The following is a 24048-nucleotide window of genomic DNA, read 5'->3' as shown; positions in this document are numbered from 1 at the left end:
GTAGAGTGTAGTATTACAGAAACATTGCAGTTTCTGTCAGGTAGAAATCTTTTGTGTAAGAAGCATCACAAGGGTTTGATTTGGTGTAAACCTTCTGCTGCCAGTTGGCACATCTGGCTAACAGTAAGGTCCATGTTCAGCTGTACTGTAACTGTATTACATGAACACTGCTTAAGTTAGTTAGCCAGTCAAAAGAGTATACATGGATATGTTGCAGTAGGCATGGGCAATTATGTAGCTGATGAATGGGGGACCTGCAGATGGGCCATATATAACTGTGAATGGGAGGTGAAGGAGCTCAGGGCGATGCTATAGAAAGCAAGTGTGGAGAGTTGGGCAGAAGTGACAGGGCAGAAAAAGCTGAAAGAGTACTTGAAAAACACCCAGGGAGGATGCAGAACAGAGTAGGGGAAGAGTGACAGAGTTGGAAGGGGAAGGTAGGTTTGGGACAGATGGCGAAGTGCAGGCAGGAACCAAAACAGAGAAAGAGAGAGGCAGCCGACAATCAGCTAGAGAAATATAGGCAGGAATGTTTACAGAGAAAGAGAGGCAAATAAAAAGTAGGAATGTTTGGATAGAGGGAGTACAGTGCCTGTTATGAGAAGAGAGCAGAGGAGGGAGCAATAGCAGGTGAAGAGTGAGAGGAAGAAGGAAAGGTAGAAAGAGGAGAGACTGTCCAAAGTAAGAAGAAGGAGTCAAGGATGGCCAGCAGTGGTGAGATTTTCTGAGAAGAATATAGTAGAGATGAGAAAAGGGTATGGTGCAGTATGGTGGAGGGGAAGCAAACCAGTAAGAAAGGGAAATGATAGTGCTGAAATGGGATGTGGTACATGTAAGATGGATAATGAGATGGCATAGAAGAGCAGAGCTAGACTGATATTAGAAAAGAGGGTCTGTTGACTTGAAACTCAGTCTTCAGTGGACTTAAGAGTTTTGTATGGAAGATCGGTATGACTGGATTACTTTGAAACCAGACTTTGGATTTAGACTACCAAGGTAGTTCATAGGTTCATAGATACCTCCTAGGCTTTTGATCTGTGAATATGTTAAGAAGCCTAGCCCTGCATTCCCATGTTAATTATTAGCCCTTATATCTTGCAACAGTATGCTGAACTGGTGGGTAATGGGTCTACAGTCACTGAAACAGGTAATATAGCACATCTGTTGGCTAACAAATTCAGCTGCAACTTTACCCCCCACTCAACCCCAGCCGCCCACCAGGAAATGTCTTCAAACATGACCCCTCTGACTATCAATAAGGAGAATGTCCTAGCATCGCTCTCTAAGGATAGAAATACAGCCTCTATGGGCCTTGACAATATTCCAGGATGCCTTCTGAATGGCCTGAAATATGACCTATCAGGGTCACTGGAATCACTAGTCAAATGTAGTCTCAGAACAGGCTTTGTGCCATGAGAATGGAGAACTGCAACAGTCATCCCTGTACATAAGGGCAGACCATCAGTGCATCACGGGAGTTACAGAACCATTCATCTGACTAGTCTTGTCTGCAAAGCTATGGAATTAATTATCATGGAAATGATTAACAATGTTACAGGAAACCTTCAGACACTGGACCCAACCAGTTTGGTTTCATCAAAGGCACTAAACCTGTGGACTTCTGTGAGAATGTTATCAAGATTATGGATGAGGGTAAAATAGTATCTACCTTGACCTGACTAAGGGATTTGGCACAATGCCCCACTTGGGCTTTATAAAGAAACTTATTTAATTAGGTATAAACCCATATATAGTGCACTGGAAAGTCATTTGGCTCACAGATGGGACCCAAAAAGTTAAGAGTGGTTAGACCATCTTCACAAAGTGGCCGGTCACTAGTGGAGTCCATCAGGGTTCCATGCTGAACTCACTTGTCTTTGTTATCTACTTTTTGAAAGTTAAAGCCAATGTCAAAGACCTCTGACTGATCATATTCACATATGACTGCACATTAGGAGCAGTCAGTAGAATTCCTCCAAGACAATGACATCTTACGAGAAGGTCTAACACAGACAAATGACTAGTGGCACACCATGCAATGCTAAGAACTCAATGCTAACCAACACATAGTAGTATCTTTTGGGAAATTAGCCACCTTGGAAAGTAATGTCATTGATAAAATACCCCTAAGAGTCGACCCGGTAGTCAGGGATTTGAGTACACATGTAGATAGTATGCTGGGCTTCGACCAACATGTGTCCAAGATAGGAAGGAAACCTTTTTATGTCACTGAACTTATAAGTAAGGACATGGCATCTAAGTCCAGGGAAGTTATCATGCCACTGTATTCAGCCTTCATCAGATACATCATTGAGTATAATGCCCCCCTTTGGTATGCACCTGACCAGGCACATGCAACAACCAGAATGTCTGCAGAGGTTCCTCACAAAAAGATTATAGGGCATAAACACAATGTCCTATGCAGATTGCCACAAAACCCTATCTGTATACTTAGTTTCCTCAGACTTCTGATAGGTAGTCTTTGCCTGGTATACAAGGCATCCTTGGATCCCTCTCTGATAGTCCTTTTGCATATTTTCAAAATGAACAACATCAGAGCTACTAGATGTAAGGCTCTGAACTTTGCTTGTGACATAAGTAGGACATTTTGGTATATGATATGTGTCCCAGAGAATTCCCTTTCTCTGGAATAAGCTCTGCAGTCATGTAAAGTAGAGTCCTTCCATAATCCTATTCAAACATAACCTGGACCAGTGGATGTGTAATTGTAAATTCACTCTGGTCTGGGACCTGTGTCACTGATGGACAGAGGCAGTCATTAAATCATGCCTTAACTAACACAGAACCCTTGTAATAATGTCTGGGATATAGTAGCTCATGGGACATATTTGAGTTGGATGGCTAGGCTTATAAAGACCCTAGGGGTTGTTAGCCTATTAAAAGTCTATGAACCTATGAATATGATTGTCCACAAAGTATATGTTGAGACCTTACATATCCCTCCTCTCCATGAAGGCCATTTATCCTAAACTAGGGATTAATATGTGGCTACCCATCCATTTGTCCAAGTGACATTTGAATAGACTAAGAGAAGTGCTCTGCTTCATGTGGGGGGGGATACTGACTCCACAGAAGTGGTGTTCTCTTTGATACGTACATGTCCCTCCAGTATGTTCTGATAAGCATACAAAAGAGATTGAGGTCCCTTGAGAGGGTGTTTTTGATATTATAGGACTTCCAAATGTGTAATAGATTTGACAGAACAGAGCATGTTGAGGCTGTATACATGAGATAGACGTCGTCTCTCAGTAGTCTGTATGATACAGAGAAGAGAGGCCAGACTTTGAGATGGTCTGCATAGTTTTTATAATTAAAGCTCTTTGATTTTTTTTTTTTTAGTGTGGAAGTATGGTGGTTATTCCAGCTGTGACAAATGTTTGGACAGGTACATACCAAGGGCAATGAGTAGAAACATGCTATGGTGTATGCATGCATCACTGATCTTTTAGGGGAGACATTTGATTTGGTAACAAGCATGAACAGGAAGGTGGCAAGATATGCCAGGATGTGGGGAGTTAGATTAGAGGAAGTAGTCTTGAAGTGCTGCCTGTACCATCAGCATGCATGCTATCAAAGGACAGGGTTGTTGTTGTTTGTCTTTCGGCTTTTACAGGTTAGGGGTCGCCACAACGGAACTCCGGTCTGCTAATGATTGGCAGTAGATTTTTCACGAACGCCGAGGTGTCAGCTTGACGTCCAACCTTCAGCGAAGGCATGCCCATTTACGCATGTCTTTCGAACGCCCACCCAACAGCGGGGAGAACATGCAGACTCCACACAGAAGGCACTTACTGCACTACAGCCGAGAATCGAACGGGAGAACCTCTTGCTGTGAGGCAACAACGCTACCACTGCACCACCAATGAAGTCAAAGGACAGGGTAATGGCATGTAATGACTGACTGTGACAGCAGACAAGGGAGAAAGGCCGGGGAATGATAGGATGGAGAGAGGCATGGTACAGACACTGTTAGGGTTAGGCTCTATCTTGGTCTAGAAGGGACCGTGCTGCTCAAAGCTGAGTTGGAAAGAAACAGCTCATTGATGATAAATGTAAACTAATATGCAAAGGAAGAGGAGCTGTCACAGAAGCAGCACAGGGGGTCAAATACTTTTGCCACAAGGCACGAGAGTAAACAGATACAGAACATAGCAGAGGAGCAAAAAAAGTAAACAGCAGCATGACTGGGTAGTACTGCTGTGGGTGGAGTCTAGGTAGGACAACAGGGCAGCTGTGAGCAGTGATGCAGGATGGGAGGGTGGCTACTTACAAGTGATGGTGGAACATGGGGATTCCATGGTTTAGGTTATTTAGGAATGATATTGAGAGGAGGGTGGGATGAGGGAAAGTTCTAATCTACGTAAGGGAGGGCATCAGGTGTGAGTTTAGAGGATGAGGACCACCACTCCAGGAAGGAGGTAAGGGAGCATTAAGTGTAAGAATCTATGGTACGCAGTCTTGTGAGCAAGGTAGATGAAGGAGAGTGTTGAGTGCTGGTGGACTGATACAGTGTACTGACTGTAGACATGTCAAGGGAGACAAATGACAGACTTTGGATAAAGGGAGAAAGAGGAGGGTTATATTCATGAGGGATCTGAGTCTTCTGGAAGCAGGCTGGAACATCTGGAGGTCCATGGTAGCGAAGGAATATGGCTGACTGAGGTCTTGACCCATAATTGTTTGAGTGAGGCTTTATCAGCAGGGCCTGAATTCCAGAATTGGTTTTGACAAAGTTGGAAGGGATCAGGAAACTGTTAGCCAAGAGTAAACACACTATTGTGTGGTTTAGAGTTGGGGTAAGGGTAAGAAACCAAGGACAAAGATGATGGCATGAGATTACAGGAGGATGGATTATGCTGCACTGTATGTGTTGCCAATGTCAAGGGCCTCTAACTGACTAAATTTGCAAACTCTTGCAAATTAGGAGCAGTCATAGAATCTCCCACTGACTCTAATGTTCTCCATGAGGGGCTGACACAGACAAATAACTTGTGTCAGATCAATGGATTAAAACTAAATGCCAAGAAATGCATAATAGTATTCTTTCAGAAGTCATCCACCCATGGTGACTATCATATTGACAGCACAACCTTAAGAGTTGACCCATTAGTCAGGGACTTGGGACTAACCCATTAGTCAGGGACTTGGGACACACATAGACAATAATTTAGCCCTGGAACACCACTTGTTTATAACAGTGAGGAAATCATTCTAAACAACAGTATGGCATCCAGGTCCAAGGAGGTTATTGTTTCATTGTATTTAGCATTCATCAGACCTATCATTGGGTACAGTGCCACCACTGGTATGTACCTATCTAGGAACATCCAACAATTGGAATGTCCATGGAGGTTCCTCACTAGAAGAATACAGGGTGCAAGTAACATGTCCTATGCAGACCATCTTAAAGCCTTATCCCTGTATTCTGTCTCCTACAGGTTGTTGAGGGGATATTTACGCCTGACTTATAAGGCATTGTTGGACCCCAGTACATTGGTTTCCCCCAGGATTACTCCTCGTCTGCTTCTGTACTTCCTCAGACTATCTCCAATTCCTACAGACTATCTCCAACTCATGTTTGTGACTGGCAAGGAGATTGAGGCACATGGAGGAGTGTTTTTGCATTAATTCACACTCCTTGTGCATATATGTAGTTATTCATGAGTTGGATGCACAATGGACATCAGCGCAAACTGGCCTTTTTTGCATTTTTAAAAATCTTGGCATCAGCAGGAGGTCATGTCAACGCTCCATCAGGACTATGTGGTTTTGTCTCTCCAGTCTCAACAAGGGAGATCGATGCCACTACACCCCATGGGTGCATGCCTACCAACCTCCCTCCCTGCATGCTCCCTGCATGCATTGGCAAGTGCCTAAGCTGATAAATGAACTTGGCTCACCTGGATTATTATAGTCGTGGTTTTATCTTCTATACCACCTATTCAGCATCGTCAGACATTTATTTATCACAGAGCAAACATTTTTTGAGCTGTATAAAAATAATATTTATTTTATTTTATTTATTTATGATATGGTCAGTCAAGTTTATTTTCTTCAGTTGTAAAGAGTATATCTGTCTTAAGTTATGGTGTGAAATCCCAGTTTGCTTGGAGAATATCCACTTCAGTGGCAGGGCTTCTGAGGACCTCATCATGCAGGAATTATAAGGAGATAACCTGGTCTGTAGTCCTTCTATTTATGACACATTATTGCCTGATTAATAACATTAAGGAAATACTGTGTGTTTGTAAGAACAGCCTAACTATCTCTCAAAGGAAGAGAAATCATATATAACACTGTTTTTCCAGGTCATTTGCCTGCAACGGTATGCAGTGTAATGTTTCCTAGATGATAACGATGTTACATAACCATAGATCTTTCAGTGTTTCTCTTGTAGTGCGACTTTCTTTGCACTTAAACAGTAGTACCAATAGCTGGTTACCCCTCTTCGGTCCATATGTGTTAGGGAAGGAGACAATGTACTCTGTGCAGAGCACTAATTGGGTTTATATATGGCTGAAGACTTAATAAGTCTGCTCTATCCTTAGCCAGTTCATATTATTAGGGCTAGCAGAGACAGGAATTGAAATGCACAGTTGACTACCCACTTGTTCTCAAGTTTGGGGCATACGAAGAAATCATGTGACAAGTGGGTGACTCCAGAAGGGGTTGGCTGAGAAAATGTTTTCAGATTCACACCTCTAGCTGGAAATTTCCTTGTTGTAATCAGCAGGAGATTTTTTCTCAGATATGCTGGTATTACGTTTTTACTCATCTCTACTTTTTTAAAGGTCATGGCAGTGACCGAACCTCCTTTGAGTTCCTTGTATATACAATTGCTGTGCACAGTGTGACTGACTGATAAGGGGTTTGGAGAGATGTCTGAGAAGAGACCGGTTGTATTTAGTAAATTCATCATATTATTTGTGTTTCCTGTTTAAAGCTGCCCCACACACCTACAGAATGAGATCAAATTAACATGTGCAATACTAAAATTTGACTCAAAAGTGAATACATTAACATAAGCACAAATATAATATAATATGTTTGTCAGTTTATTTACCAGTAAAGCAGGATAAATGTGTTTATTTGCATGACAGAATTGTAGATTTTTTTTGAGTAAGTGACTTCTAAATAATGATGCAAACTGCTAGAGTTTGTTTTTGTTGATGTTTTCAGTTGAAAGTAGAACAATTGCTCCAGATTTGATAATATTAATGGTTTAAATGATGATATGGACATAGTATTAATAGGAACAATTGCACATGAACAGTGAACAACCACTATTAAAGCTAAGCTTAACAAATATGCTTTCCTGACATGTTTTTAGATGCTGGGTGGCGTTCTGCTTGCATTTGGCCTATGGATTCTCTTTGACAAGAGCAGCTTTGTTTCCACATTAGGTAAGTACACAGTTTCTTTAACTTTTCAGAGTACAGTGTTATATTTTCTTGTGTAAGTACATGAGAAAGAGGGTGAGAGTATGGAGAATAATGAATAAAGACAGAGATAGAAAGAGGCTGTTTTTACAAAGTTTGATTTTGTGTCTGATCTGCAAACTTGCTCATGTTGCCAGAGGGCTGTCTGAAGATTAGGGATGGGCTGAAAAGTTATAGTGATGTGCAGCTAATATCTGTTAATGAAAGTATGTCTACTCACAGTAATTTTCAGTGTGACTTTTTGTTTAGGAGAATGGATGGTTGCTGTGTCATTCATTGCAGGATGTGTCCTGCAGAATGGATTTTGTCTTTGGTAAGATATTTTGGCCTCCATTTATTTTCCATTGACATGGAATCTACTGTACAATGACAGTGTCAGATACCTCTTTATTTAATCCCTGTAGTCATGAATCTTCAGATCCTAGAGCAGAAATCCTTGAACCAAAGAAAACCTAGGATGCTTCCATGGGTGGTTTACCTACTGGATGAAAGATAAGGTGAAAGGCTCACTGACAAATTAGTCATGGTATACAAAGGTACATTGTTTAAGTGATATGTTAAGGGGAATGCTCTAGGCAATAAGCAAAAAGTGCTTTGAAAAGACAAGAGCAAGAGAGAGACAAAAGACAGAGAGTGAGAGAGAGAGAGAGAGAGAGAGAGAGAGAGAGAGAAGGATGTATTGGAGTATCATTTTTTTGCCATCATTTTAAAGAAGGTAAAAAAAACAGTCAAAAAGATGGTCAGTGGTTCTCCAGTTATTCATAGGTTCATAGGTTCATAGGTTCATACTAGGCTATCTGCCCAAGGGCATTTATAAGCCTAGCCCATAGTTATGTGGCTTTCGCCACCCCTTTAGTTTGAATAAAAACTATGCCTATCATTTTTCTGTGCTTCTGTCAAGCAGTGACACTGAAGTAATCCCTGGGGTATATCTGCGATCTCCCATCCATTGGTCAAGATTCCTCTTGAACAAGGCCAGCGAGGTGCTCTGCCTCACATGTACCGGGATTGTGTTCCACAGCATAGAGAGTCTCTGGGTGATGAATCTGTCCCTCCAGCACGTTCTATTTATAACCGTGTCAAGGTTTAAGTCTCCCGCCCTTGTGGTTCTGAGGGATCTAGATTTTTTGAGGTGAAGCATATTCATCAAATTTGGGTTTGACATGGCCTTATATGTCAGGCACAGGTCACCTCTGAGCAAGCGGTATGAGACTGAATAGAGCTGGAGTTCTTTCAGTCGGGCAGCATAAGACATATTTTTGAGACCCTTTATCCTTTTGGTGAGGAACTTTTGGGGCCTTTCAAGCAGCAGCAGGTGTCTGGTCAGATACATTCCGAATGGGGCATTGTACTCAATCATAGGTCTAATGAGTGATGAGTACAGGGGGACGATGACCTCCCTTGATCTAGATGTGAATCCCTTCATGATCAGGTGGGCGATATAGAAGGTTTTCCTAACTACTTTAGCAACATGAGTGTCAAGCGAAGGCTACTGTCAACTTGGGTCCCCAGATCCCTGATGACTTTTCTGTGCTCAGTGGATTGCCACCTATATGGTAGCTAGGGGTAACCTTGTTTTTCCCAAAGGGTATGACTATGCATTTTTGGCGTTTAACTTCAGGCCATGGCTCTGGCACCAGTTATCCGTTTCTGTGAGGCCCTTCTGGAGGATATCTGTGTCAGATGTGTTTTCGACTATGGCGCCCAGTTTGCAGTCATCTGCAAACTTTGTCAGCCATAACCCTCCTGTGTTTGCTTGTACTTCAGAAAAGTAGATGCCGAACAAGAGTGGACCCAGGACTGAGCCCTGTGGGACACCACTTGTGACAGGCTTTGAGTCTGACATGGCTCCAGCAACTCTGACCCTGTGGGTTCTGTCACTTAGCCAGTTTGCAACCCATCTTGTGATGTATGGGTTTACATTCAAGCTGATGAGTTTTTCGATGATACCTGAGTGGGGTATTGTGTGAAGGCCTTTGCCAGGTCGAGGTAGGCTGTATGGACTGCCTTTCCCTCATCAATGGCCTTGGTGACTGTCTCGAAAAAGTCAACCAAGTTTAAGAGGCAGGATCTGCCTTTGAAAAAGCCAAACTGGGTTGGATCCAAAGTCTGCAAGTTCCCTATGTCTTTATTTATGAGTTCCATTATGATCCTCTCCATGGCTTTGCAGATAAGGCTTGTCATGCTAATGGGGCGGTAATTTCCAGGGTCTGTGGAGGCACCGCCCTTATGAAGTGGGACCACAGTCGCCGTGCGCCACTCCTTGGAGTGCGTATCCTGAGGTGAGGCTAAGATTAAACAGCTGTCCTAACTGTGGGTTTAATTCCTCGTTGAGTTCATGAAGCACACAGCTGGGGACACCATCCGGTCCCATGGATGCTGTGTTTTTTGCCTTAGTGAGGGCAGTTCTCACCTGGGGGTTGGAGATGTTTGGGGGGCTACAATCCTCTGGAATAGATATCTCTCCTTTTGGGGGGGGGGGAGAAGTTTGCACTGAACCTGTCAGCCAGTATGTTAGCAATGTGTATAGGTTCAGTAATTTTCACATCATTTTGAACTAATTCTGAGCATATCTGGGAGTTTCCTCCTAGGTTTCTAACATAGCTAAAGAAGGCCTTATGATTGTCTTTAGAGTCCTTGGCGATTTTTCTCTCAAAATTTGCCTTGGATGATTTTATGAGAGCTCTTAGTTTTTTACTTATAATGATCAAAGGTGTCTTACCTTTCAAGGATTTTGCTCTATCTTGTAGTAGCTTCCTCCTTTTGTTGTAGAGCTTGTTTATGGCTGGGGTCCAACAGACTGGATGCTTGCCTTTGGTACAGAGAGTCTTAGTTTTGTTTGGGATTGCCTGATCCATGCAGTCCTGCAGGTGCTGGCAGAAGGCATTTGTAAGTGATTCAGCGGTTTGAGTAATGTTTACCACTGGCTCAGGGGCCTTAAAGGAGACCACACTAGTTTTTAGAAGTGTGAAATCGGCTTTTGAGAAGTTTTTCACTGTGGTCTTTTTGTTTCAGGTGGGGCGGGATGAGGACCTCCAGCGAGATTAGTTTATGATCTGATCTCACCAGTGAGGGGTATACTTCCGGTGTTGAACATTTTGATCCCATGTTCGTGATGATGAGATCAAGTATGTTTTCTCCTCTTGTGAGGATGGTGACTAGTTGTTCCATGGCATTTGAGTTTATGAACTCCAGGAATCTTTGGGTTAGAGTGTTCGGGCTTGAGTAGTGTTCCCAGTCTATATTAGGGTAGTTGAAGTCACCTAGTATGATGGTGTTTGGAGATCCATTTATCCCCTCCAATGTTTTCAGGAAGGCCATGTGAGGTTCCTGAGTTTGAGAGGGTGGCCTGTAACATGCTACAAATTGCAGAGCAGTCTTGCCTATGGTTAATTGCACCTGGATGGTCTCCGATGCATCGTGCGTTGCCACCAACCTTGAGGTGTGGGTGTCCTTTATGAATATGGACACCCCCCCTCCTTTCTTGGTGTTGTCCGGATTTTGGGGCGGGCATGATATGAGGTGAAACCTGTTAGTGCTGGGGTGCTCTCAGGAGCCTTGAACCAGGTTTCTGTCACAGCACAGACATCGATGTTCTCCATATTGAGAACGGCCTCGAGTTCGTGCATCTTGAGATTGAGACTTCTGTCATTATGCAGCATTACCCTTAGTTTTTTCCTTTTTGGTGTTCTAGGGTGGTAGGTTTAGAATTTGAGCCTTGCCTAAAAAGGCACTATGGGGTGGCAAGAGCCTTTGCCAATATCCGGAAGCCCAGGGGTGACAGGTGCAAGCCGTCCCTTGCGAAGCAGCGTGGCTTGTCCAGCATGTCATCCCAGGCAGACAGACATTGGATCCCCTTTGAATGACACCAGAATTTAAGCCAATTATTAAAGCTGATCATCTTATCACTGTATTGTGGCATCATTCTAGGTGAAGGTAGGATACTGCTCAAGGTCAGGGTCATACCTGCCTGGGCTACATAATCAGAGAGCTCCTCGATGTCCCTTTTCATGTAGTCCAAGGAGGTACGTCTCAGGTCGTTGACACCAGCGTGGACAATGACTGAGTCGTACTTGTACCTGCTGTTGAGAGACCTGAGTGCTTGCGTTATGTGGCGGATTCTAGCGCCTGACAGGCAGCTTACTGTGACCTTCTCCTTACTCAGTCTGGTGGGTGGGACGTCAGTGTGTCTGACTATGGAATCACCAATGACAAGTGTGTCTGGCATTTTGTTTGGCCTTAAGGGCTGTGACTGTTTGACACTCTGACTGTGTGGTCTATGTGTTGCATGTGTTGGGTCGTGAGGTGGTAGTTGTTTGGGTGTCTGCTTTGGTGGCCTCTGCTGTTTTGGTAAATTTTTGAACAGAGCCTCCAGTATGTCTTTGTGTGAGTATGTGTATGATTTGAAGTTGTGATGGTACCATGTGTGACTGGGTATGTATTGTGTGTGGTTACCTTCTCCTCCTGTCTGGTCTTGCCAGTCCTATGTTGAGAGAGCTCAGCCTCCAGTTTGGCCGTATAGTTGCATCTCTCGCATGTATTTGTGTTTTGTGGGAGAAGGAGAGGATTGTCTGTGTACATGAGGCAATTGTAACATTGCCTTAATATTCCCAGGTTCACCAGTTGAGCTGGAGAGGACACTAGCAACTGATCCCTCGACATACTAGAAGTAGTAGATAAAGAGACTTTCAAAGGACTCCGGGGGAAGTGGGTTTTAGGCTGGTGGGGTACTATCTATAATAAGAGTGCTTTATCAAGGTGCAAGTACTGTAGGAGTAAGTGCTAGGCTTTACAGATAGAGAATAGTCTACTTGGGAATCAAGTAGAGATGAACTTTTCAGTTATAGGATATGCTGGTTAGATCAGCAGTACAGCTCGAGGAAGGTAGTTCTAAGGGAAAATTTGAAGAGTGGAATTTAGATGTCCCGAATAGTTTAACCTTGTTTAACCACTGCTGCTCTTGTGTGCAACAGTGGCAACTCCGCGCTAACGCGCGTTTAGCGTGTTTTATAGCAGGGGGCTGAAGGGAACTAGGAATTGGCCCAAAACGACCAATGGACTACTAGTTTCTGGCTGAAACTTCACCAAATCAGACAAAAAGGCCGCTCAGTGCTTCCCACTCCCTCTGGTAAGCAAAGAAACTTCCCTCCCTCCTAATAAGGCAATGGATCAGTAACAGGAACTAAAAACAAAGTCCAGGGATCAGACACTCTGAAACTGGACTACTCTAGTTCAGTAAGGCGGGAAAACAAGAGATTTTTTTGTTTTATTACAGAGATAAGGAAAAAAACAGACAGTAAATGCTATAAATGCTGTAAATCGACTAGCGCACTTTAGTGTGTAGCCTACAGAAACAATTTGCAACAATTAGTAACTTAAAGTGCAATAAACAGTGTAAAATGCAGAAATCACTTAAAGTAGCAGTAAAACAGGCGAAATGCAGTCGCTAGCTTAATAACAGTGGGAAAGCCACAAAAATACTTATATCTGGTAGAAAGTCACTCTTTTAGCTCTCTGCTGCTTGGATCACTCTGCAGGCCACCACGAGGATCTGTGCTGAGTTGGTACAAGCTGGAAAATGCGTGTTTAGCGTGTTTTATAACAGGGGGCTGAAAGGAGCTAGGAATTGGCCCAAAACGACCAATGGACTACTAGTTTCTGGCTGAAACTTCACCAATTCGGACAAAAAGGCTGCTCAGTGCTTCCCACTCCCACTGGTAAGCAAAGAAACTTCCCTCCTTCCTAATAAGGCAACGGATCAGTAACAGGAACTAAAAACAAAGCCCAGGGATCAGCAACTCTGAAACTGGACTACTCTAGTTCAGTAAGGCGGGAAAACAAGAGATTTTTTTGTTTTATTACAGAGATAAGGAAAAAACAGACAGTAAATGCTATAAATGCTGTAAATCGGCTAGCGCACTTTAGTGTGTAGCCTACAGAAACAATTTGCAACAATTAGTAACTTAAAGTGCAATAAACAGTGTAAAATGCAGAAATCACTTAAAGTAGCAGTAAAACAGGCGAAATACAGTCGGCTAGCGCACTTTAGTGTGTAGCCTACAGAAACAATTTGCAACAATTAGTAACTTAAAGTGCAATAAACAGTGTAAAATGCAGAAATCACTTAAAGTAGCAGTAAAACAGGCGAAATGCAGTCGCTAGCTTAATAACAGTGGGAAAGCCACAAAAAATACTTATATCTGGTATAAAGTCACTCTTTTAGCTCTCTGCTGCTTGGATCACTCTGCAGGCCACCACGAGGATCTGTGCTGAGTTGGTACAAGCTGGAAAACACGTGTTTAGCATGTTTTACAGCAGGGGGCTGAAAGGAGCTAGGAATTGGCCCAAAACGACCAATGGACTACTAGTTTCTGGCTGAAACTTCACCAATTCGGACAAAAAGGCTGCTCAGTGCTTCCCACTCCCATTGGTAGGCAAAGAAACTTCCCTCTTTCCTAATAAGGCAATGGATCAGTAACAGGAACTAAAAACAAAGCCCAGGGATCAGCAACTCTGAAACTGGACTACTCTAGTTCAGTAAGGTGGGAAAACAAGAGATTTTTTTTTTTTTTTTTTTTTTTTTTACAGAGACAAGGAAAAAAACAGACAGTAAATGCTATAAATGCTTTTAAGCAGCTAGCACACTTGAGTGTGTTAGCCTACAGGTAAAATTAAGCAGCAAATAACTTTTTAAGAGTGCAAAACAGTTAATCAACACAAAAAAAGTTTAAATAGAATGTAGAGCTGTATAAACAGGCTAAGATGCAGTCGCTAAGCAGTAAATATTCAAAAAGCCAGAAAAAAATACTTAAATCAGTTATAGCAAATACAGTTATAACAAATGCTCTGAAATATACTGTATATTTCCAATATGTTTGAGAAGGACAGTCAGAACACAAGAAGGTTCAGGCGAAAAAGAAAAAAAAAGTTTTGTTTTACTTTTTGAAAAGGGAAAAAGGAGGAACAGAAGGCCTTATCAAATGTTCTCTCTGTATTAAGAAGAATGAGCTAATGACACTAGACTGGGAGCTGTGTCACAGTAGGGGCGGGCAACTGCAAAGCCACCAAGTATAAGAGCAAGACACCAACAGTGAGGGAGGGTGGGACAAAATAGCCTAAGACAAAGACAGCACTACAGAGTCAAATGAAAGTTTTTAAACAGATAAGGATTTGTGAAGATTCTGAATAGACAAAGTGCTTTATATATATTAAATTATAAAAACAGTAATCTGTAAAAATAATCAAAAGATACTTATATTTTGTAGCTCAGTTGCGGTCAAACAACTTCTCCAGCCTGCACTGTGTGCAAAGACACCAAAGTTATGGCAAGATCAGATCATAGTTAATAAGAACACATCGCCATTTCTAGTACTAGGTATTATATCCAGCTCAGTGAATACAGAATAGTATAAGATGAATTAAACATTTGATCCACAGGATTCTCTGAAGAAGACTTTAAGTGTGAAAAACATGGTACACTGAAGTCCTATTAATTGGATGCAGAAATGTATTTGAGCTACGGAGCTTCCCAGTAGAAGTCATCAGAAATGTACTCTTGACTTGTTCATGTGGATATGAACACCACTGTGTATTGATGATATTTAGGGCATGAGTGCAATTACTCTTAATAAACCAAAAGGTTCTAATACCGACACTACAAATGAGAATTTGTTGGGTCATAGCATTACTCCTTATTGCACAAAAAATAGTTTTACTTCAGTAAGACATATGCAATGAATCCAGTCTGCAGTATGGTCATCTCCAGGAATGAATGCCCACATTAAAACTGTCAACACCTGCCTTTGCTACGGCCATGATTCCTGTTGCCATGCTGCCTATGTTGCTGCACCTGGGATATGTGCTTTTCTCACTGTCTTAAGTACTCTGTTTCTTGCCAACATTTGCAGTTTTCCAGATCTCCTTCTAGCAGTCAATGCAGGAAAGTACCACTGTATGATGCTGAAATAAATGTCTATGCCATGAGACATGCTGTCCTTTGATATGCCAGCTTAGTTATCAGATAACTTTGAGCAAATTTTTGAAATGCATTTCTCGGACCCTCAGTACTGGGATTCATCCTTTCACTGTTTAGATGTAGTGGGGGGCAGTTCTTTGATCAATTGTGGGAGATGAGGAAGGGCAGATCTCCGGTTGTGGGGTAGAGGCACCTTTCACAATGGTCTAACCAGTGGGTGATAAATGTGGAGTCTAGGCTTTCCTTTCCCCTGGATAAGTGCTCAGGGATGCCACATTCCAGACCTTGAAGCACTGTGATTCCAGCCTAGCTGTCTAAAAGAAAGTGGGTCATCTATATATAGGATGAATCCAGACTTCTCAGCTCCCCTTGAGAGCAACCTGAGTTAGATATTTTTTCATTCCTTTGGCCCAATACATGTCAAAATGACCTCATAGGCAAAGAATCCTGTTTCTCGGATCACAGGGGAAAGTTTCTTAGAAGGCTGCAGTCCTGGCATTATGTTTGCTCACTTGTCACACACAGCCCATTTTCAGATACCTCTGCAATCAGTGATATTGAAGAAGCTGCCCCTGTTACCAAGCAGACATGAAAGAAGTGACATAGCTTTTCTCCATTACCTGCAGTGTCTCACATTTTCATGTGGTCAGGTGTGCCTTCAACACTGTGGATGTCACCACTCAGGACCTTTCACTGCTAACTGCTTTGGACGATTGACTTAGTTGTATCTTTTCCTTATTTCAAACTTAGACACATCCTAGAACTTCTATGCAAGGTTTGTTGAGGCACTTATACGTGGGGATAATGCAAGGAGTTAGAGAGCACTCAAAACAAGATCTTTAGCGTAGAGGGATGAAGTCCTGATTATGAATCAGTTAACCTGTGTTTGCTTGGGTACAGAAAGATCAGGATAGGGGAGGACTGGAATGAGCATCTGATGCATGCCTGCTTCCCATCCTGGAAGGATATGGCTTCAGCTGACCTGTCGATTGTGTCATGCATTCAAAAGAGACAATGAAGTGGCATATGGGTTCAAGATATTTATTATACATAAACATGCCAGGAGCTTTAATTAGAACAAGTATTTAAGCTAAATGATTCACACGTTACTTCAAACACATTCGCATGTGCATCTCCATTCATGATTGCATTCACTCTGGCTGACTGTACAAAATGGCACTGTTCTCGCACGTGCTCAGTACTTATATGCACTTGCTGTCTAGCTACAGTGACTGAATAGGAACAATACACTCAATGATCTACATCCAGCCTCTTTGATTTGTTCGACATGTAATTGGAGAACAGAATCTGCATGATAGATAACATTTTGATATTAATAACAAATCACAACTCAAGTCCAAGTCGCTGTGTATTTTGGATTGCTTCTGGCAATTCTACCTGATCTGGTTACATAAAAACTTTGACTGGGCTTATCAAGAGGGACAGACTCAGGAGAATTCTTCTCAATAGGAACTTTGGGGATTGCATCAGGATTATTCGAGATAACTACACTGTCCTCTGAAATCTGAATAAGTGTAGGGTCATTTTGAGAAACAGAGTCTTTGGCACAGGCAATCTACTGCTTCAAAGACTGGAAGTATATGTCTTCGATTTCTTCTGAAATGCATTCCTTCCGATTGTACAATGTAAGATCTTCATTCTTCACAAATATTTTTGATAATTCCCACTTGGTCATATCCTTTAGATGTTTGCATCCTTATGATCTCTCCTTGTCTCAATTGTCTAAGAGGTTTGCTAGATTTATTGTAATACAACTTTTGTGACTGTCTTTTTTTCAAAAGTTGAGTCTTCACCACTCTGTTGTTCTTAGTAGTTGGAATCAATAGTTGTTTAATGATTGGCAAGCTTGTTCTAATCTGTGTAAACATTAATCTCTGAGGAGTTGAGCCAAGCAAATTATCTCAGGGAATATTTCTGAGATGGGGTAGGTTAAGAAAAGCATCAGTAACATCTCTCTTGGATTTCTCCAACAAACATTTCACACTTTGAACTGCACACTCAGCTAATCCATTGGACTGCAGATACTCAGGTCTACTAGTAACATGGACAAAGTCCCAAGACTCAGCAAATATATTGAACTGCTGACTTGTAAACTGTGTACCTTTGTCAGATGGAACTTTATGCGGACTACCATGGACAGAAAAATGTCTCTTCAATCTTGTGATGGCAGTGCTAGATGTTAAGTTGGGAAGAAGGTCAATTTCAAACCAATTTGAGTAAGAGTCTACTAACACTAAGTAATGCTGACCATTCCATTTGAAAATATCAGTAGCAACCATCGACCATGGTAATTCAAGACTTTGGTTTAGCTAAATTGGCTCTTTTTGTTGGTGAGGTTTGGCAAATAAAACATGCTAGAGTTTCCTTTTCTATATATTTTGACATAGAAGGCCACTTTGCAAACTCTGGATATATTCCTGTTGTAATGCTGAAGGAATTATCACTTTAGGACCTTTCATGATGACTACATCTTCCATCATGAGCTCATCTCAGTGAGGAAAATACTTCTGAATGTCAAGTGGTAAACTGGTTTATCGCACTGGCCATCCTTGACTGACAAAATGTTTCAGCTTCTGAAGAACAGAGTCTAAAGCTGTGTGATTTCTGAATTCATCAAAACATGATGAGGAAAAATGTTTAACTTTCATGACTTCAAGGTCTGCTTTCTCATTGTCATGCTGTTCTGTTGTTTGTGTAGGTGCCCTTGACAAGCATCTGCAAGGTAGAGATATTTGCCTTTTGTATAAACAATATTGAAATTGTCATTTTAACATCATGCATTGCAGATGTGCTGAGGCTGAATGTATAGGCTTTTTTTAGAATTGTCAATAGAGTTTGATGATTGGTCTCTATTTGAACAGGTTTGCCATAAATATAATCATGGAACTTTGAACATGTGAACATTACTGCCAAAAGCTCTTTTTGCGCATACTACATGTCAGTTTGGGTTAAAGTTCTGGACACATAGGCTACTGGTATGTCTTCTTGAAGACATGCTGCACCAAGACCAAACTAAGAAGCATCACATGAAAGAGTTACTGGGTTGTGAACATCATAATATCTCAATGTGGGTGGACTGGCAATTTTCTGTTTCAGAATGTCAAATGCTCTTTGGTCTTGTGCTAACCAAGGCCAGTTTACATTTTGGCATGTCATCTCACGTAATGGTGCTGAAAGCTCACTCCAGTCTGGGATGAACTTTCCTAAATAGTTAACAAAGCATAGAAAAAGTTGCAAAGATGTAACATTGTCTGGAACTGGCATCTTAAGGATTGCTGCTTGCTTAGACAGATCTGAGTGTAAGCCAGAACTGCTAAACAAATGACCTACGTAACTAACCTCTCTCATCTTGAAATTACATTTCTGAGGATTCAGTTTAAGATTGACATCACATGCATGGTCTAGAACTTTCTTGAGGTTTCTATCATGTTCATCTTTACCATTGCCCCCTACAGTAATGTTGTCTACTATAACAGCACATGGATAACCTGAAAAAATTTGTTCCGTGGCATGTTGAAATACTTCACTGGCAGAATTTATCTCAAGATTCTGTATAGTACAGTTTTGTACCTACCATAAATGTAGATGTTCGAGTGCACATACTGCTGCAGTCATTACACTTGGGTTATCCTGCCGTCAGGCGGGTCCTCGGTCGGCCGAATTCCAAAGTCTTGGTCCGGCGTCGGTTGTCGTCGCTTCTTCCCTGATGTCAGAGCGGCAGGGGTATAAAAGAGGCAGCCGACGTCATTTTCTTCAGTTTTTCTTGCCCCAGATGTCAGGTGCCCCCAAATAGGCAGGCAATACATGATGTTATGCAAACTTACATAAGTAGATAAAACCAATCAGTAGTTGTAAGCAAATACATCATGTAGGAGTACCCCAAGTTGTATGTATGCTAGAGGTGTTTGTCATAAGCCCTGTCCTGAGAGGGGATGGAGGGAGGGAAACCTGGACTGCAGCAGTATGTGCACTCGAACATCTACATTTATGGTAGGTACAAAACTGTACTATGTTCATCGTGCCATACTGCTGCAGTCATTACACTTGGGTGAATCCCAAAGCTATGGAAGGGTGGCTGGTATTAGGCTGAATTAGGAGGGGCTAGAATGCCCTGCAGGACTGCGGTGGAAAAGCCTGTTCTAGATTTAGAGTATAGTGGCAGGTGGTAGTGCTTGGTAAAAGTGTGCACTGAACTCCAAGTAGCTGCTTCCAAAATGTCCTTGGTTGGGACCCCCCTGAGATATGCTGCTGAGGTAGCTGTTGCCCTGGTGGAGTGTGATCTGATGTATCCTGGCACTGTTTTCCCATGAAATGAATAGCAAAAGCGGATGCAGTGGGCTATCCATTTTGAAATAGTCTGTTTGGAAATAGCCTTTCCTTGAACACCAAAAGCATAAGACACAAAAAGTTGTTCAGATTTTCTGAATGACTTTGTGCTGTCCAAATAGTATCAAAGTTGTCTGTGAATGTCCAAGGAGTAAAGTAGTCTCTCCCCTTTATTCTGGGGGTTTGGATAAAAGGTAGGTAAATGGATGGTCTGATTCAAAGCCACACTGGATACTACCTTTGGCATGAAGGTAGGGTTGGTACGTAAAGAGACTCTGTCCTGATGGAAAATGAAGAAAGGTTGCACTGCCATAAGGGCCTGTAGCTCCGAAACCCTGCATGCTGAGGTAATAGCTAAAAGCAGAGCTGTTTTCCATGACAAGTATTGCAGTTCTGCTGAGGAGGCAGGTTCGAAAGGAGGTAATGTCAATTTTTCCAGTACGAAGTTAAGGTCCCACGCTGGAGCTGGTGGATTTCATGGGGGCCTTATATTTTTTGCCCCTCTGAGGAACTGTCTTAGTAAAGGATGTGAGAATAAGGGAGGATCCGTATTGTATTGTGCTGAAATAGCTGAGGCATGGATTTTGATGGATGAGAAGGAAAGGCCACTGTTTAATATGTCAGCTAGGTACCATAGAATCTGAGGTATATTTAATATCCAGGGATTTAGGCCTTTTGCTTGGTTCCATGCACAAAATCGCTTCCATTTGCCTGAGTAAGTTTTTCTGGTACTGGGTCTCCTGGCCTCCAAAATGACATTCTGGACCTCCTTTGAGAGGAGTGTAGATTGATAAGCTAAGGTATTTTCCATGCAGCTAGATTTAGTGTCCTGAGCTGACTGTGGAGGATTTTGTAATTTTGCTGAGACAACAGAAGTGGGAATTGAGGTAGGATCCAAGGTGGTGAATGAGATAGGCTCTTTAGGAGTGGGTACCAGTGCTGACGAGGCCAGTCCGGAGCAATGAGAATCATTTGTGGCCTCTCTGCTCTGACTTTTAGTAAAACTTTTGTCAGTAGAGGCATAGGTGGGAAGGCATAGGTTGTCAATGTTGTCCAACTGAAAGATAGAGCATCCACTTTCCAAGCCTGTGGGTGATAGGTCCTTGTGCAGAATTTTTTCAGATGGTAATTGCTGTAGGAGGCAGATAGATCTATGTCTGGCTGTCCCCATTTCCGTGCTATCATTGGGAATACTTGAGGGTGTAACTCCCATTCGTGAGGATCTGTCATATTTCTGCTTAATTTGTCTGCCAGAATGTTTTCCTTTCCTGGCAGGAATTGCGCCTGTAGTTGTACTTGTAAGGCCAATGCTGTGTTCCACAGGGTCATTGCCTGTCTGCACAGGGGGTAGGAATGTGTGCCTCCCTGTTTGTTTATGTACCACATAACTGTGGTGTTGTCTGTTCTTATTAATAGTTGACCTGGATGCAATAGGTCCTTGAAGGCTGTAAGAGCATTTTGTACTGCTAGCATCTCCTTTTGGTTGATGTGAAGGTGCATGTGTTTTTGAGACCATCTTCCTTGAATGCACTGACCTGCCATGTGTGCTCCCCAGGCGTAATCTGAAGCATCTGTTGTGATGGTTTGATTTGCTTGAGGTATGCAGAAAGGGAGACCCGTGTTTCTTTGGCATGCTTGAGCCCACCACAAAAATTCCTTTTGAAGGCATGGAATGAGTGGTATAATTGTTTCCAGGCTGTGTTTGTGTTGAGACCATAAGTTTTTCAGGTACCATTGTAGTTTCCTCATATGCAGCTTTGCAAATGGTATTAGTAAAATGCAGGATGCCATGAACCCCAAAGCCTGCAGGATTTTCCTTGTAGTAAGCTGGGTTAAAGTTGTCATTTTTCTGAAGTATTGAGACAGTTACCTTTGTTTGTCTGGCATGAGATAAACCATCTGTGCCGTTGTATTTAAGCTGGCGCCCAGGAATATTATATGTTGTGAGGGTATCAGTTTTGATTTCTTTTTGTTTACTGTGTACCATAGGCAATTTAACATTTTTATTACAAACGCCAAATGCTGTAGTAGAATGTCCTTGCTGTCCGCTTGGATCAGGCAGTCATCCAGATATGGGTAGATTTGTATTCCTTGTTGTCTGCAAAATGCAATTACTGATGCCAGGCATTTCGTAAATACTCTGGGTGCAGTAGATAAGCCAAAGGGCAATGCAGAGAATTGATAATGCGTTGTACCTGCAAGAAATCTGAGGTATCTTCTGCAATCTTGTCTGATAGGGACATGCAGGTATGCCTCCTTGAGGTCCAACGTTACCAGCCAAGACTCCTTGCCCAACATGGGACGAAGCTGCTGTAATGTGAGCATCTTGAATCTTGGTACCTCTAAGTACGTGTTCAGGATAGATAGGTCTAAGATGGGTCTCCAGTCTTTGTCCTTCCTTGGTACCAGAAATAGTCTTGAATAAAAACCTTGACCTTGTTCTTTTGTAGGTACCTTTTGAATTGCTTTCATATCCATGAGAGCGGAAATTTGTTTTTGTGCCTCTGCCCATTGATTTTGTGGCAGGATTGGCATGCCTTTCATTTTTGGAAGGGTATGAAAGTGGAATCTGTAGCCTCTGTTTATGATGTCCAGAATCCATTTGTCCTGTGTAATAATGTGCCAATTGTCTGAAAATAAGGCCAGTTTCCTGCCCAAAGGTGCTGCCATTGAATGTTTGTTTGGCAGGTGTAGGGGGAAGTCATTGAGCTTGCTTCCTGAATGGTTGAGGCCTTTCTTCTCCACCTCTTGGAGTTGTTGTTTGCCATTGTCTAGGTCTGTAAGAACCTTGTGGTTGTCCTCTGCCCCTGGGGTGTCTGTACCTACCCCTTTGGGGTCTGTCTGTGGTTGGAAAGGATCAGTTTTTTGATGGCCAGTTTCTACTGAAGCGAGGAGGTTGTACCTGCAAGAAATCTTTAACTGTTTGCATAGATTTTGCCTTTTCTTCCAGTTTCTTTAAAACCTCCTCTGCTTTGACACCAAATAATACATCCTTTTGCAATGGTGCATCCAATAATTTTGCTTTTACATGATCTGGTAAGGTTTGCTCTTTTAGCCAAGCATGTCTACGTATCACAGAGCTGGTGACAGCTGCTCTACATGAGGCCTCCAAGAAATCAAAACCACACTTTAAAGTATGTTTTCCCACTTGTTCTGCTCCATGCAATAAATCCTGCATCTCTTTTAAATCTGGTTGATCTGTTTGTGTCATCTTAAGCTGCAATTGGGAGATCAAAAACTGCTGGTATTTTAGCATGTGAAATTGGCAGTTTAATGCCCTCATGGCTAAAGTGGCAGAAGTATACACATTCTTCCCCCATCTTTCTAATGCTCTGGAATCTCTTTCGGAAGGTAAAGGATTTTTTGTAGTAGAGGCCTTAATCCCCTTAGGACCCTGTGAAATGGTTTCTGGGTCAGCAGCAGGGCTTTTATATAAAAACTGGTGGGAATCAGGGACCCGGTGGTGTCTGTCTGGTTTAACTGGGGCAGGAGGCAAGGAGTCTGGATTCAGACTGGCTTTTGCAAAAACATCATCCAAAATATCTAAAACCGGAGGAATAGCAAGGGGCCTATGCTGAGGAAGAAGGAGAAACTCCCGGAGCCTTTTCTTAGAATCTGAGTAATCCTGTCCTTCCCAGTGGAAGTGTTCCCTCAAGGTATGCAATGTTTCACCGAAGGAATAGTCCTCTGGGGGGGAAACCGAGGGAATTGATTCCTCTCCATCAGAGTCTTCATAGGGAGAATAGGAATAATTCTGGTCCACATAAAAACCTGAGGTAATGGAAGCTTGATCTGAGGAAGGGTAGTCTTCCTCCAACCTGGGTCTTTTTCCTAAGGAGAGCTGAGAACTCCAGATAAGAGTAATTAAATCCTCAGCCATCTTGAGCATCTGTTTTTTAGGCATGGGTTGCTGAGAAGGGGTATGAGGACCCTGTTTCCTAATTTTCATAGGGGCTTTAGCTTTTGAGTAAGATTTAATGGTAATAGAAGTAGGCTTGAAAACGCCTTCAGAAACTGAAGGCCTAGCTAAATTTTCTGGTTCCCCGCCAAGAGTGGCGTCGGTATCTAAAGAGGTAATCGGCTCCGGAGGGCCTGCAACTTCAGTTTGAGAGGTCGCCGGTAAAATAGATTCAGCGGTAGTCAGAGGCTGCGAAGGCGCCTCACTGAGAACTGGAGATCTGGCAGCAGCCCTAAGCATGGTCTCGGTATCTGGTTTGGGCCTCAGATGCCTATCTTTATCTTTGCGTTTTTTCATTAAGCCTGGTG

General features: G+C 42.4%; 1 protein-coding gene across 1 annotated transcript in view; it reads left to right on the top strand.

Moving 5' to 3' along the window:
- Window positions 1-24048, top strand: part of LOC122791655 (leukocyte antigen CD37-like) — a 748166-nt gene that overhangs the window by 402662 nt on the left and 321456 nt on the right. The window contains exon 3 of the mRNA XM_044059471.1: window positions 7352-7424. Coding sequence (XP_043915406.1) covers window positions 7352-7424 — 73 coding nt within the window. The remainder of the gene's footprint in view (window positions 1-7351; window positions 7425-24048) is intronic.

This window comes from Protopterus annectens, chromosome 17.part0 (assembly GCF_019279795.1).
Source record: "Protopterus annectens isolate FY-2018-M chromosome 17.part0, PAN1.0, whole genome shotgun sequence".
NCBI classification, from domain to species: domain Eukaryota; kingdom Metazoa; phylum Chordata; order Ceratodontiformes; family Protopteridae; genus Protopterus; species Protopterus annectens.
The sequence above is the reverse complement of the archived record's forward strand: the minus strand, read 5'-3'. Positions and strand labels throughout refer to the sequence as shown.